Here is a 17,639-nt window from a genome sequence, read left to right as displayed (position 1 = left end):
TTTTTCAGGAAAACAACTTACATTATCACCTGGTAATATTTAGTATTACTGGCCTCATGAGGCTGTGTGGTCACTACACAGAAATATAAACACACTTGGAATAAAATTAAGAGACTACCTAAAAGAGCCCTTATTCTATATGGCTAATGTTTCAGTACTTAAATTATAGAATAGAAGCAAAACTAGATTAAAAGTATCTGCAATGGTCCAAATATCATTTCAAGTTTCTCTAATTTACAACAGAATACTATATATATATTTAATACATAAAGCTAGAAATCATGTATGAGGATGTACATTTCCCAAAATGCATGAAAGAATTTTTGAACAAATATACTCAAAGAAAAATAAGTTACAACTAAGACTACTTAAGGGCTTAACTAGACAGAAACCATCAATTAAAGGACAACAGTGACATCTAGTGGACACTTCAAATATAGGCCACACACATTTTGGATCAAAACATTTTGTGTGTCACATATTTCAACCTGCCTGAGGGCTTACGGGACAAATCTTTAATTTTAAAACAAAACAAGCCAGCTATGATCCAAAAAGGCTTATAAATATGAGTGACCCAATCACTGATAAATACAAAATGTTTAAGTATAAGAAGTACATATCTCGCATCTTTAAAGTTCTTTAAACACTGATTAAACATATCATATATGACTAAAAGAAGGGCTAGCAAAAGGTCCAATGTAATTATGATAATAAAAAGAATTTAAAATATTCTGAATGAAAAAGCACTGGGGTGAATGAAGAAACTAACAAAGTTTATACTTTGTTTATACTGGTTTATACTTTTGGTTTAGGGGCTCTTGGGTGGCTCAGCTGGTTAAGTGTCTAACTTTGGCTCAGGTCATGATCTCACAGTTTATGAGATTGAGCCCCGTGTCAGGCTCTGTGTTGACAGCTTGGAGTCTGGATGGAGCCTGCTTTGGGTTCTGTGTCTCCCTCTCTCTCTGCCCCTCCCCTGCTTGCATTCTGTCTCTTTCTCTCTCAAAAATAAATAAAAACATTAAAAAAAAAAAGTAAATGAACATTAATAAGACCAGGTGGTCATCTCAAAAAGCAACAAACTTAACTCAAAGAAGGATGAAAAAACAAAACAAAACAAAAAACCAAAATACCTGTGGATGAAAATGTTCTTACATATTCTTATTTGTCAATACATAAACAAATTTCACAAGAGAACAACACCACATTCATTGAGTAAATAATGAAAATATATGTGATTTTTATTAAATATTTTATTACTAATTCAGGGAAGAAATATAAATGTAGAGGCAGATCTTATAAACACTAAGTCAAATAAGAGTCCAGGCCACAAATTAGCCAGAAGTCTTTCAAACATCACAGGTGCTTCCAGATCTCTCAGAACTACCTAATTTAAAAGATTTTAATGATTATTTGAGCTCAAAGATTTCCTGACAAGGAAAAAATGCAAAGGGACAGAACTTTATAAATACAAAGTTCAAACTCATTCAAAGTACATGAAATGTAAACATGTTGGGACTAGTAACACTCAAGTCACAAAAGCATTATCTTAACAGTTTCAAAAAGTTAGATAGTACATAAATAAATTGGGATATATTCAAACAATGGACTATAACTCCAGAATATAAAAGAATGAAGTACTGATACATGCAACAACAAGGATGAAATGTCAAAAAATTAGGCTGAATGAAAGAAGCCTTACAAAAAGTTACACCTTTTGTGATTTCATTTATATGACATGCTATATAACAGGCAAAACTGATCTATAAAATGAATGAATGAACGAATGAAATTAGAGCAACACTTACCTCTGAGAGTAGGATAGAGATGGAGATTGACTGGGAAGGAATATGAGGGAATTTTATGGGGTAAAGAAAATATTCTATATCTTAATAGAAGTTGGGGTTATACATATGTTTGCATTTGTCAAAACTTACCAAATAATACATAATTAAGATTGTGCAAAACATATATACACTGTACCTTAAAATATGAACCTGAAGCAAATATTCATAACTCTAGTTATCATATATCATGCTGAAGTATTTGGGGTGATATGTACAAATATCTGCAACTTATTTTGAATTGCATATAAAAATTAGATGAATTGATGGACAGATTATAATAATGCAAATACAGCAGAACATTAACAATTATAGATAGAATTTAAGAGATGAGTATACTGGGATTCACTATATAATTCTTTAAATTTTCCTGTATGTCTAAAAATTTCCATAATAAAACACTGGGAAAAAATTAAAATGACAATCAGAATTTAAAAAAAAAATTTAAATATAAAAAATTTAAAGTGTTTTCTTACATATTAATAATTTTCCATTTATATATTAACATTTTAATCTGTCTAATCTAAAGTCAAATGTAACCATTCTCTAAAGAGCAAGAGTTACAGGAAAACATATTTTTAAAAATGTGAAAGACATACCCGAATTTCTTGAAGATTGTGAAAATTATTTCCTACTCTGACCGAGATCTTGCTTGGAGTATAGCTTTCATCAGATTTGTAGTCTGCATAAATACATAATGTCTTCACTGTTGTTTTTCTTCTAAAAGCAATAAAATAAAAACATGTTCTTTATCACGTGGGAAGATTATATCCAAAACATCTGATCGCAGTTCACTCAAATGAGTACTTCAATCAACAATTTCCATTTCATTTCAACAATGATGAAAATGAAGAACAAGTAAAAATACAGATACACATTCATACAGGCATCTCTTATCTAGAACATGGTCAAGAACCAGATGTGAGTAAATTAAAAACAGTTGAGCTAAAATAGGTACCTTAACATGCAAACAGCATTAAGAATTTCAGTCCTCTTCATTTCTGTTTTACACAAAAAAGTTACTCTAAAAAACTTGGTTTTTTTTTTTTTACTAGTTAATTACTTAATTTCCTATATCAATATTTGAAAATAACTAGCTAAGTAAGAAATTAAGTCCAACAAAACCAAAATCATTTATAATATAATTTTATAATATATAAACATATATTACAGCACATATTGTACAATAATAGTGTAGTTTTAAAGGAAAATCTATTATGTAATGCAAGAAATAAAATTCTGTTTTTAAAATATATATATATATCTTAGGAAGAGAAGCAAAGACAAAACAAAACACAAACACAAAAGTAATCTCAGAAAAAATAGCAAGTAGCCAAAAAACATGAAAATGTTTTAATCTCTAATAATCAAAGAAATATAAATTAAAATACAGACATTAGTTTTCTTATCATATTAAAAAATATTAAAATGACTGATAATATCCAAATTTGATTAGAAAAAGTTACTGTCATAATGAGCTGGTAAGGCACACAGCCTTTGACCCATGAATTCAACTTCTGAGAATACATTAAAAAACAAAAATAACACAAATACTTAAAAATGGATGCGGAAAAAATGTTTACCATCCTGGGGTTAAATTACTAAAAAATTATAAACTCAAATATCCACCTCAATAGGTAATTAGTTATATCTATTCAATGAAATCCTATATAACTATTTCAAATAATCACACATATACAGGTTAGGTAAAAAGGCAGATTACAAAACAGTATATACAGAAGGATTGCATTTTGGGGAAAACAAAAAAAATTTTAAAGGCATATACACCTACATATATGTATAGGTATACATTACATATATATATATATACACACACATATATATATATATATATACACACACATATATATATATACACATATATATATATATACACACACATATATATATATACACACATATATATACACACACACATATATATACACACATATATATATACACACACACATATATATATATATACACACATATATATATACACATATATATATATACACACATACATATATATACACATATATACATATATATATATATACACATATATATATAAAGATGTAGATAGAATCATACAAAAACACTAAAAGTGACTATTTTGGTGGAATAGATCTATGAGAGAGCTTTATTTTTTTTTATGATTTATATATTTTTGGAATAATTTTTTTTTTACATTAAGCATGTGCTATTTGGGTCATTAGGGGAAAAAAAAACACTAGACAATTTTAAACATCAACCAAAAAAACCCATTAAGAAGTCTATTTAAACATGCTTTAAAAGTTAAGTTCTGGTATAAACTGGCACTAACTTATTAACAATGAGCTCCTTGAACAGAAGTAGTCTGTGTCAAAAGTCAACCAATAAAAACAGCAGGGGATCTGTAGCTCTTAGTGTGGGGACCAAACTTCTATAGCCCAAGCTATTCATCAAAAACAAATGGGGAAAGTTAAGGACTTTTCTTCAAATAATAAAGACAGATCAAGATGTAAAACACTAAGTACCCAGGAATCGCTGACAGGATAAATACCATTACCAGGTTTTCAGAAGAGGCCAGAGGTATCAAACTGACATCTTTCTTTCTGTTGGGCCACGAAGGAGACATGAGAGGAAGCAAGGGAAGAGGGGAAATTTTGAAGGGCATACAAAAGATCTTTTCCTGATGAGCCAGAAGCAGGCAGTAAAAGGTCTTTCTTATTATGGAGAGATCAAAGATCATGAAGATTACTCTTGAAGACTTTTGCTTTTCTTTTTTAACAAAAGCAGATCTAAAGAGCCAAGCTTTCCGCTGTTCAGAATAATTTTATCTCCAAGTTATGAAATTTAAGATAACTTAGTCACTGGAACATAAAAGATAATCAGGATGAGGTTAGAAAAGCAAAGAATAATAACAACACAAATGATTATAAAGACAACAGCAACAAGTACAAAATAGCAAATGAACTTTGGCCCAGAAGTAAAGCTTTTTATGTATTATTTAATTCACTTCTCAACCTTGGATACAGAAGCCATTACCACCTTCATTTTACTGATTTAAAAAAAAAGCAACCAGTAAACACTCAGGTTAATATTAACTGACTGAAGGTAAAAGAGCTAGTATGCAGGCAGGCACAGTTGAAGCTGAAAGATGTGTCTATCTGCTTCACATGACCTTAACACATATCACCTTGCTGTTAATTAATTATACTTAACTTACTCAACAATCATTGGTTCCAATTTGCAGAAATATGTACGTGTCTGTAGTTCTTTAAATTTTATCTGCCGTAAATTGGGATCCATGTATTCCCAGAAATCATATTTAATATGATAATCTGATTACATAATTATATAATTTCATTACATTTGCAAAAGAAACTGTGACCTCACGAAAAGTTTAAAAACTATTACTCTAAAATGTAGCCATAAAGCATTTTAAAATTATTTATCAATTTTATCTCGTGGTGAATATAAAAACTAACACTGCACAGAAAACCATGCTATGTGTCAAATAGCAATGCATGTGGGAAGATTAAATGCGTAGATTATGAGACATCATGGCAGCTACTTAAATTGCTCAAATCATCATTATAATAATAATCACCATACTCTGTAAGCCAAGCATTGTGCTAAACATTTAGGGTAAAATACTATAGGAAGGAAAGAGGGAGGGGGTAACATGTCCCCATTTCTGATGACACAAGTAACATTCCCAGCCTCTCTATTCCTCACCCATGACTCCCTTTCTGCTGAGAAAGAGCTGCTGGCAGGAGGTACACATTGACTTTGTTCCTTCATGCCACAAATTTAATAGAGGCAGGCTCTACCTGGTCTAGCACCTTTATAACTGGATGGGCAAGTCTGTTTAATTCTAGGGTTCAATATTAGCAAATACACTTAACTGTAGATGTAAGCCCCTTTCTCAAACATCAGCGTTGTCAGTTTTACAAGGGTGATACTTTGGTCTCCATCTGCTGACTCCTGAATAATTTTTCAATTCATTGGGAACCCGTGAAATTGCAAGAGAAGACATTAGAGACAGACACTCCACGTTGACAACCTAACAGCCCCTGTTCCCTTCTTTCTTTATGGAATTCTACTAAAAGACTATATTCCCTAGCTTCCCTTAAAGCTAGATATGATGACGTGACTAAGTTATGGCCAATTAGATTTACACCAAATGACTGTATTTTATAAAGAAAGGTTTTTTTAAATTTTAAAAAAATTTCTTAATGTTTATTTTTTGAGCATAAGCAGGGGAGGGGAAAGGAGAGAGGGAGACACAGAATCCGAAGCAGGCTCCAGGCTCTGAGCTGTCAGCACAGAACCCAATGCAAGGCTTGAAGCCATGAACTGTGAGATTATGACCTAAGTTGAAGTTGGACACTTAACCAACTGAGCCACCCAGGCGCCCCTATAAATCAAGTTTTTAATGTTTATTTTTTTTATTTGCAAGAGAGAGAGAGAGGGCAGAGAGAGAGGGAGACACAGAAACCGAAGCAGGCTCCAGGCTCCAAGCTGTCAGCACAGAGTCCAACACAGGGCTCAAACCCACGAGCCACGAGATCATGACCTGAGCTGAAGTCGGACACTTAACCGACTGAGCCACCCAGATGCCCCAAGAAAGGTTTTTTTTAAAGGAAGACATCCCCCTTTACCTTCTCCACCTACTCCTTCCTGCTACCTGGGATATGGACATAATGGGTAGAATTCCAAAAGGCATCTTGAATCATGAGGTAACCTTGAGGACAGAACTCATGAACTAAGAATGGAAAGAGAAGGAATCTGGGTCTACAAAACACTGTAGGGCTACCATACCATTCCTGAATTGCCATGCTCCACTTATATGAAGAGGGAGAGAAAATAAATTCCCACCTTGTTTATTTATTTACTGGGGGGGAGGGGCACAATCTCACAATTAGTGAGATCATGACCTGACTGACACTCAACCAACTGAGCCACCCAGTCGCCCCCCCAATCTGTTTAAAGCACTATTATTAGAAGATCTGTTACCAGTTCTCATGCCTATTTAATACATTATCACGTCCACACTACAGATGAGGAAACTGAGCTCAGATTCGGGTTAAGCAAACAGTCTCAGTCACACATCTAGCTATGCACAGAACCAGAATCTGAATCCAGTTCATGCCTGGTGGACTTAGCGATATGCTCCAGTGGGGAAGGAGGGCGGAGACCCAGGAGCCAGCAGATTGGTCTGAGGATCCTCTGGGTTGCAAGGGGAAAACAATTCCCCTGCTTGCAGTGCACTTGGGAGAGGTGGCCCAGCCTCTCTGGGGGCAAAAGACATGGCAGCGCCATTGAACTGCCCTGTTCACTAACATAGGAATGGGGACACTAGCTAAGGGTAGCAAACTTTGGCACCAGCCTTGTACTGCACTTTCCCAAAAATTCCTAACCACTATGAGGTCACGTGACTATTTGCTGGGACAAACCAGCCCTGGGCTACAGTGCAGTGAGATCCTCCTCCCACCCCAGGGGGTCAGTGAGTCTGTGCCTTGCAGATGTCTAAAAGATGAAACAGCCACATGGACAGCTCAGAGGTAGGCAGGGTAAAGGTGGAGATATGGCAGAAGCTGGGGACAGAGGAAGAATGATTGTTTGCTCTTCTGTGAGTGCTTCCTGAAGAGTGAAAGGCGCAAAGTCCCCCATCCGGGATGAAATAGGGGGAGATTGCCATTGTCACCCCACTCATCAGCTCAGTGAGCTAAACAGTGCCACTAAGTGGAGGCTGGAGCCACATACACCAAGCCCTGACTGCCCTGCAGGTACATCTCTACTAGGGCAAGTACACCTGAGAATCAGATCAACAGGCCACACCCCCAGAAGACTAGCATAAACCCCTTGCACACACCAAGTCTACTGATCACAGAGTGCTGCAAAGCTTCAACTCTAAGGGAAACAGGATTTATCTTCCTTTCGGGGTTTTGGGTTTTGGGTTGTTTTTTTTTTTTTTTGATACAGAAACAGCAATTTTTAAAATTTTACTATTACTATAATTGTTATTGTTATTATTATTATTTTGGATCAAGCTTCACTTAACAAGCAGACAAAAACACGCCCAGGATCTAGCTCCCCCCTTTTTTTTTCCTTTCATCTCCAAAATGACAAGACAGAGGAATTCACCTCAAAGGAAAGAACAGGAAGAAGTGATGACCAGGGATTTAATAAAAACAGATAAGATGTCTAAACTAGAATTTAAAACAACAACTGTAAGAATACTAGCTGGGCTTGAAAAAAGCAGGGAAGACACTAGAGAATCCCTTACTGCAGAGGTAAAGGAAATAAAATCTAGTCAGACCTAAGTTAAAAATACTATAATTAGATGCAAGCCTGAATGGATGCCATAATAAAGATGGATGGATGAAGTAGAGAAACAAATCAGTGATATAGAAGATAAAATTATGGAAAATAATGAAGCTGAAAAGAAGAGGGAAAGAAAAGTTTCAATCACAAAGGTAGACTTAGGGAACTCAGAGACTTCTTAAGACATAGTAACATTTACATCACACGAGTCCCAGAAGATGAAGAGAGACAAAAAAGGGGCAAAGGTTTGAGAAAATTATAGCTGAAAATGTCCCTAATCTGAGTAAAGACACAGACATCGAAATCCAAGAAGCACAGAGAACTCCCATTAAATTCAACCAAAACTGGGTGATGACCTAGACATATCATAGTCAAATTCACAAAATACACAGACAAGGAAAGAATCCTGAAAGCAGCAAAGGAAAAAAAGTCCTTAACCTACAAGGGAAAACAGATCAGATTCACAGCAGACATGTTCACAGAAACTTGGTAATTGAGAGGGAATGGCAGGATACATTCAATATGCTGAATGGGAAAAATATGCACCCAAGAATACTTTATCCAGCAGGGCTGTCATTCAGAATAGAAGGAGAGATAAAGAGTTTCCCAGACAAACAAAAACTAAAGAAGTTCATGACCACTAAACCAGCCCAGCAGGATATATTAAAGGGGACTCTCTGAGTGGGGAACAAAAGACCAAAGAAACAAAGACTAGAAAGGAACAGAGAACATCACCAGAAACACCAACTTTATAGGTAACATAATGGCAATAAATTCCTATCTTTCAAAAATCATTGAATGTAAATGCACTAAATACTCTAATCAAAAGATACTGCGTATCAAAATGGATTAAAAAAAACCAAAAAACAGGACCCATCTATATGCTGCCTACAAGAGACTCAGTTTAAACCTAAAGACACCTCTAGATTGAAAGTGAAGGGATGGAGAAACATCTATCATGTTCACGGACATCAAGAGAAAGCTGGAGTAGCCATATTTATATCAGACAAACTAGATTTTAAACCAAAGACTGTAACAAGGGATGAAGAAGAGCATTATATCATAATTAAGGGTCTATATATTTAAAAGATCTAAAAATTATAAATATTGATGCCCCCAACTTGAGAGCACCCAAATATACAAGTCAATTAATAACAAACATGAAGAAACTCATTGGTAATAATACAATAATAGTAGGGGACTTTAACTCCCTATTTACAACAATGGACAGATTATCTAGAAGAAAATCAACAAGGAAACTATGGCTTTGAATGACACACTGGACGAATGGACTTAACAGATATATTTGGAACAGTTTATCCTAAAACAAGAGAATACACATTCTTTTCAAGTGCACATGGGACACTCTCTAGAAGAGATCACATACTGAGTCAAAGATCAGCCCTCAACAAACACAAAAAGACTGAGATTATACCATGCATATTTTCAGACCACAACGCTATGAAACTTGCAGTCAACCACAAGAAAAAATTTGGAAAGATCACAAATACATGGAGGCTAAATAATATTCTCCTAAATAATGAATGGGATAACCAGGAAATTAGAGAAGAAATAAAAAATAGATGGAAGCAAATGAAAACACGACAGTCCAAACCCTTTGGGATGCAGCAAAGGCAGTCCTAAGAGAAAAGTATATTGCAATACAGGTCTACCTCAAGAAGCAAGAAAAGTCTCAAATATACAACCTAACCTTAAACCTAAAAGACCTAGAAAAGGAACAGCAAATAAAGCCTAAAGCCAGTAGGAGAAGGGAAATAATAAAGATTAGAGCAGAAAAAACAATATAGAAGCAAACAAAAAAACAGATCAACAAAACTAACAGCTGGGTCTTAGAAAGAATTAATAAAATTAATAAACCCCTAGCCAGACTTCTCAAAAGTAAGAGAAAGGACCCAAATAAATAAAATCACAAATGAAATAGAGATAACAACCAATATCACAGAAATACAATTATAAGAGAATATTATAAAAAATTACATGCCAATGAACTGGGCAATCTAGAAGAAATGGAAAGAGAATATCAGAATAGAATGATTACAAGTAATGAAATTGAATTGGTAATCAAAAAACTACCAAAAAATAAAGTCTAGGACCAGATGGATTTACAAGTGAATTCTACCTGGTATTTATAGAAGAGTTAATACCAATTCTTCTCAAAGTGTTCCAAAAAAGAGACATGGAAGGAAAACTTCCAAACTCATTCCACAACGCCAGCATTACCTTGATACCAGACAAGACAAAGACACCACTAAAAGGGAGAATTACAGGCCAATATCCCTGATGAACCTGGATACAAAAATTCTCAACAAGATACTAGCAAGTCAAATTCAACAGTACATTAAAAGAATTATTCACCACGATCAAGTGGGATTTGTAGGACAGTAGAAAGAAATTCCACTTGATCATGGTTCACTATTGACTCAATGTTTGCAAATCAATCAACATAATACACCACATTAATACAAGAAAGGGTAAGAACCATATACTCCTCTCAGATGCAGAAAACCCATTTGAAAAACTAGCATCCATTCTTGATAAAAACCCTCAACAAAGTAGGGATAGATGGAACATACCTCAACATCATAAAGGCCGTATATGAAAGACCCACAGCTAATACCATCCTCAATGGGGAAAAACTTGAGAGCTTTTCCTATATAGTCAGGAACAAAACAAGGATGTCCACTCTCACCATTACTATTTAACATAGTGCTGGAAGTCTTAGCCTCAGCAATCAGACAACAAAATGAAATAAAAGGCATCTAAATTGGTAAGGAAGAAGTCACACTCACACTGTTTGCAGATAACATGATATTCTCTGCAGAAAACCTGAAAGACCCCACCAAAAAATTGCTAGAACTAATACATGTATTCAGCAAAGCCACAGGTTATAAAATCAACATACAGAAATCCACTGCATTTGTATACACCAATAACGAAGCAGCAGAAAAAGAAATCAAGAAATCAATCCCATTTATAATTGCACCAAAAACGGTAAGATACCTAGGAATAAACCTAACCAAAGAGTTAGAGATCTGTATTCTGAAAACTATAGAATGCTTATGAAAGAAATTAAGGAGGATGCAAAGAAATGGAAAAAACATTCCATGTGCATGGATTACAAGAACAAACATTGTTAAAATGTCTATATTACCCAAAGCAATTTACACATTCAATAGAAAACCCAGAAATGGACCCACAACCATAAGGTCAACTAATCTTCAACAGAGCAGGAAATATACAATGGAAAAAAGATGGTCTCTTCAACAAATGGTGCTGGGAAAACTCGACATCAACATGCAGAAGAATGAAACTGGACCACTTTCTTACACCATACACAAAAATAAATTCAAAATGGATGAAAGACCTAAATGTGATGCGGGAATCCATCAAAATTCTAGAGGAGAACACAAGCAGCAGTCTTTCCGACCTCAGCTGGAGCAATTTTTTACGGACACGTCGCCAGAGGCAACAGAGACAAAAGCAAACATGAACTATTCTCGGACTTCATCAAGATAAAAAAAAAACTGCATGGCAAAGGAAACAATCAAGAAAACTAAGAGGTAACCTACAGAATGGGAAAAGACATTTGCAAATGACATGTCTGATAAAGGGTTAGTATCTAAAATCTATAAAGAACTGATCAAACAAAGAAAGATAATCCAGTTAAAAAATGGATAGAAGACATGAATAGACACTTTCCAAAGAAGACATCCAGATAACTAACAGAAACATGAAAAGATGCTCAACATCACTCATCACCAGGGAAATACAAATCAAAACCACACTGAGATATGCTTCACACCAGTCAGAGTATCTAAAACTAACAACTCAGGAAACAACAGATGTTGGCAAGGATGTGGAAAATGGGACCCCTCTTGCACTATTGGTAGGAATGCAAACTGGGGCAGCCACTCTGGAAAACTATATGAAGGTTTCTCAAAAAGTAAAAAATAGAACCATCCTATGATACAGTAATTGCACTACTAGGTATTTACTCAAAGGATACAAAAATACAGATTGAAACAGGTACATACACCTCAATGTATATAGCAGCATTATCAACAATAGCTAAACTATAGAAAGAGCTCAAATGTCCATCAACTGATGAATGGGTAAGGAAGATGTGCTACATATAGACATTGGAATATTACTCAGCCAGCAAAAAGAATGAAATCTTTACATTTGCAATGGCGTGGATAGAGCATGATACATGCTAGGTGAAATAAGTCAGTCAGGGAAAGGCAAATACCATATGATTTCACTCACTGTGGAATTCAAAAAAGCAAAACAGATGAACATAAAGTGGGGAGGAAACAAGGAGAGAGAGAGGGAAAGTCACCATAAGGGACTCTTAATGATAGAGTACAAACTGAGGGTTGATGGAGAGAGATGGGCGGGGTGTGGGCTAGATGGGTGATGGGTAATAAGGAGGACAGTTGTTAAGATGAGCACTGGGAGTGGGACATAAGTGATAAATCACCGAATTCTATTCCTGAAACCAATATTGTACTGTATGTTAACTAACTATAATTTAAGTAAAAATTTAAAAAATAATCAGCTAACATAACAGAAGGTTTGGGAGGGCCCCAAGCCCTCCATAGGGATGATCACCAGATGTCCATGGACAGCTCAGAAAGAAAACCCACATGAACAGGTATGTATTAATTTTCATGGAAGATGCTTTATAGCTTCCATCATATTCTCAAAGGAGTCAGAACTTCCCCCCAGTTATACACCACTGTTCTGAAGAAGTGTTCTGAGATGACAGAATTAAAAGAGAAAATATAAATACCTACATGTATATAGCAAACCATTCAAAACTTTGTGGCTTAGGGGCACCTGAGTGGCTCTGTGAGTTAAGCATCGGACTTCAGTTTAGGTTATGACCTCTCGGCTCATGGGTTCAAGACCTGTGTCAGGCTCTATGCTGACAGCTCAGAGCCTGGAGCCTGCTTTGGATTCTGTGTTTCTGTCTCTCTCTGCCCCTCCCCCGCTCATGCTCTGTGTCTGTCTCTGTCTTTCAAAAATAAACAAACATTAAAAAAAACTTTCTGGCTTAAAAAATAATCATTATTTTATGAATCTGGAATTTGGGCAAGGCTCAGAAGGGAAGTTCTACACAGCATCAGGTGTGACAACTTGACTTGAGATCTAAAGGATCTGCTTCCAAGATGATTCACTAATATGGAAAGAAAGCTGGTACTGGTTGTTAGATGAGAGCTTAGCTAAGGCTTTGACCTTTGATTCATTTTTTCATGGGCTTCTCCATTTGATGTGGGTTTTCTCACAGCAAGGCAAATGGTTATCACATAAAAGAGAGAAAACAAGGCAGAAGTTATACACATTTTATGACTTAGTATTAGAAATGACAGTGTCATAATATCTTTACCATCAAGCAAGAGATCCACAAGGGCCTGACCCATTTCAATTGAGGAGACACAGATGCCATGTCTTGATTAGGCAGCAGCAAAGTTGTAGAAGAGCATGTGTATTAGAAAGTAATATTGTGGGCATACTGGAAAATATAGCCTGCCTTAAAGATGTTCAAAGAATTAAAAGAAAACATGAGCATAATGTGGAAAGATGAAAAATGCTTTTTTAAATGGAATTTGTGGACATGAAAAACAATCTGACACAAGAAATTCACTGGATGGGATTAACAGCATTTTAAACACTGCAGAAGATCACGAACATAATGATATAACTCTAGAAACTCTCCAAAATAAACCATAGAAAACAAAGAGCTCTCATCCCTCATTAAAATAAATAGAATAATAGAGGTGCCTGGGTGGCTTAGTCTGTTGAGCAACTGATTTCGGCTCAGGTCATGATCTCGTGGTTCATGCGTTCGGGCCCCACATCAGGTTCTATGCTGACAGCTCAGACCTCTTTCTCTGACCCTCCCCCACTTGCACTCTGTCACCCTCTGTCTCAAAAATAAATAAACATTACAAAGTAAATAAATAAAATAAATAAACAGAATAATAGTATAAGGCAGACTAACATGTATGAGTCCCAGGGGGAAAAAATGGGGTAAATAGAAAGCATTTGAAAAAATTATAGCCAAAATTTTTCCAAATTTGATAAAAACTACCCACAGATTCAAAAGGTCAATGAACTATAAAAGGATAAACATAAAGAAATCCATATAATGATAAGTCATAATCACACTGCTTAAAAAAAATAGTGATAAAAAAATCTTAAAAGCTGTGGTGGGGACATGGGGAGACACATTAAATACAGAGAAACAAAGATAAGACAACAAACTTCATATCAGAAATAATGATGAACAGCATCTTTAAAGTGTTAAAGGAAAGAAACAACCTAGAATTCAATACCCAGTGAAAGATATTTTTTAAATGAAGACAAAACATTTTCAAACAAAAGCTGTGAGAATTGATCACCAATAAATTTGCATTATGAGTAATGTTAAAGAAAGTTCTTTGTTTTCCTTTAGAAGGAAAGACAATACCAGACAGAAATGTGAATCTATGAAAAAGAATAAAGAGCACTGTAAATGATAAATATGTGCGCAAACACAAAACATTTTTCACATTTAAAAAGTTTTCTAAAGATACTTTAAAACAATATGTTTTGAGCTTTGTAACAAATGTAGAAATAAAGTAAATGACAATAGCAGCATAAAGGAAAATGTGAAAATAGGAGTAAAGAGTAGTAAGATTCTTGTATTTTATGTGAAATGTTATATTATTTGAAGGTAGACTGTGATAAGTTGAAGATGTGTATTGTAAATCTCAGAGCTACTACTAACATTCTAAAACTTAACATTAGACAAAGAAAGACATACACTTAATAAGCTAATAGTAAAGATCAATAAAATTGATAAATCTCTAGCTAGTCTGACCAGGAAAACCAAAAAGAGAAATGATAAAAAATATCAACACCAGGTATAAAAGAAAAGATAGGGGCACGTGGGTGGCTCAGTTGGTTAAGCTTCTTCCAATTCTTGATTTCGACTCAGGTCATGATTTCGAAGTTGTGAATCTGAGCCCTGCATCAGGCTCTGTGCTGACAGCATGGGAGTCTGCTTGGGGTTCTCTCTCTCCCTCTTTCTCTGCCTCTCCTGCACTCTCTCTATCTCTACGTCAAAATAAACTTTTTTAAAAAAAGAGAGAAAGGAAGGAAGAAAAGAAAGAAAGAAGGAAGGAAATAAGTGTTGGCATGGATTTAGAGAAATTGGATGGCTTGTATAGTGCTGGTGGTGTGAGGCAGGTGGGTTGTAAAATGGTGCAGCTGCTGTGGAAATCAGTATGGCGGTACCCAAAAAACCAAACACAGAATTACCATTGATCAGGCAATTCCACTTCTGAGTATACACACAAAAATAACTTGTACATTCATGTTCACAGCAGCGTTATTAACAATAGCCATAGGGTGAAAATAATCCAAATGTCCATCGGTAAATGAAGGGATTAACAAAATGTGGTATATTCATACAAGAGAATATTATTCAGACTTAAAAGGGAATGAAATTCTGACACATAGTACATGGATGGACCTTGTACACATATGCTAAGTTAAGCTCGATACCAAACGACAAATATTATATGATTGCATTTACATGAGATGCCTAGAACAGTTAAATACATAGATCAAATACAGATTAATACAGAAAAAGAAAAACAGTTAAATACAGAGAAAGGTAAGTTAAACAGTGTTGATCATGAACTGGGGAAAGGAGGGGGTGGAGAGTTACTGTTCAATGAGTGCAGAATTTGGGTTTGGGATGATAAAAAGTTCTAGAGATGGATAGTGGTGACAGTACCACAATGTGAATGCAATTTATGCCACTAAACTATACACTTAAAAATGGTATATCTTATGTATATTTTATAATTTAAAAATCAATGAAATCACCATCTCAACAGACTAAAGAAGAAAAACCATATGATCACATAAATAGATGCAGAAGTGGCATTTGAGAAATTCCAACACCTATTCACTAAAAAAAAGCCTCAGCATACTAGAAACTTCATCAGCCTGAATAGAACTTCATCAACCTGATAACCTGGCAGGTTATATTAGTTTCTGTCTAGTAAGAAAGAACAGTCCTCTGCAGGAAGCTAGAGGTATCACCAGAGGCCTAGGATTTGAGGAAGGAGTAAATGATAAATGCACCTTCATCAAAAGAATTGCAGGTGAATTATCCATAGCATTAAGTGATTGTGTAACTAGATTCAACCCACAAAAGCATCCATAAGATAGAGTTAGCTTTAAAACATACAGTCAAGTAAGGAGAGCACCAACTCTGGATCATCAAGATAGAACTGGCAATTGTAAGTTTTCCTCCTCCACTCCCATACTAGCAGGCTTGGGGAGTTCAGAAATTAATTAAGAATTCAGAAGAAGACAAATAAAAGCTAGGTAGGGAAAGAAAAGCAAACCACACCTTCTTCCAATTACAACAGATTGAAGCTTAAGGAGAGGAAGAAACCTTAAAAGAAACTTTAAAGCAAGTCTGAGGCTTTCACTATTAGTCAGGATGGCTAGCTTATCACTATAGCTAGGATGAAATGTTTTAATTTCTAAATTTTGCTACTTGAAGACATTTTTAATTTCTCTGTTTTTCTATTTGAAATGAAGACAGAACTGTTTATACTACCCCAAAATGTCATACTAACAGCCAGGAGAATTATCATCCAGGGCAAGGAAAGAATGTGCCCCTAATTTAAAAGCACAATGAAGTATAAAAGTAAATTCTACCTTGTGATTATGCACTTCAAGTCCATCTTGACACATCGATAATACATACCAATTATTACTAAAATCTACATGCTCAACTAGCCAAGGGACTGCTACAAGAATTAAAAGTTGTTTATTTTCTGTGAAGGAAAGAATATCTAAGGAGTCAAAAATTCTGTTTCAACTTAACAAAATACAGTTGACCCTTGAAGAACATGAGTTTGAACTGCATGGTCCACTCATACTCAGATTTTTTTCAACAAACACAGTATAGGACTGCAAATGTATTTTCCTTATGATTTTCTTAATAACATTTTTTCTAGCTTTACTGTAAGGATACAGTGTATTATAATACACATAACATACATGATATGTGTTAATCAACTATGTTATTGATAAGGATTCCAGTCAACAATAAGCTATTACTAGTTAAGTTTTTGGGGATTCAAAAGTTACACGCAAATTTTCAACTGCACAGGAGAGTCCCTAACCCCTGTGCTGTTCAAGGGTTAACTGTATAAATTCCCAATTGAACCTCTTTCAAGCTTATTTGTAATCTAATTTTTTCAACACAGGAAGTGTTAAATTAGTGCATAATATACTCACAAACACAATATGAAAATCAAATGGAAGAAAGTTGAGCATGGGACTTACATAATGGAGGTATGAAAGTTGGCTCCTAAGAACTAAAAAAAGTTACCCCATCCTAAATTATATCACGTTTTAGTCATAATCCTTGACAGTAAATTTCTAACA

At 35.0% G+C, this 17,639-nt stretch overlaps 1 protein-coding gene across 7 annotated transcripts in view; it reads right to left on the bottom strand.

Annotated features, from left to right (window-relative positions):
• Nucleotides 1–17,639, bottom strand: part of ANAPC10 (anaphase promoting complex subunit 10) — a 107,377-nt gene that overhangs the window by 54,251 nt on the left and 35,487 nt on the right. For 5 of the 7 annotated variants that reach the window (XM_019420588.2, XM_019420599.2, XM_019420566.2 and 2 more), the window contains exon 4: nucleotides 2,441–2,561. In XM_019420588.2, the coding sequence (XP_019276133.1) occupies nucleotides 2,441–2,561 (121 nt within the window). Of the gene's footprint in view, nucleotides 1–1,805; nucleotides 1,836–2,440; nucleotides 2,562–17,639 lie in introns of all 7 variants that reach the window. The other 2 variants (XM_053901221.1, XM_053901220.1) reach the window with 2 other exon arrangements.

The sequence above is a fragment of the Panthera pardus genome, unplaced genomic scaffold (genome assembly GCF_024362965.1).
Source record: "Panthera pardus isolate Hobbes unplaced genomic scaffold, ASM2436296v1 HiC_scaffold_13, whole genome shotgun sequence".
Classification (NCBI taxonomy): domain Eukaryota; kingdom Metazoa; phylum Chordata; class Mammalia; order Carnivora; family Felidae; genus Panthera; species Panthera pardus.
The sequence above is the reverse complement of the archived record's forward strand: the minus strand, read 5'-3'. Positions and strand labels throughout refer to the sequence as shown.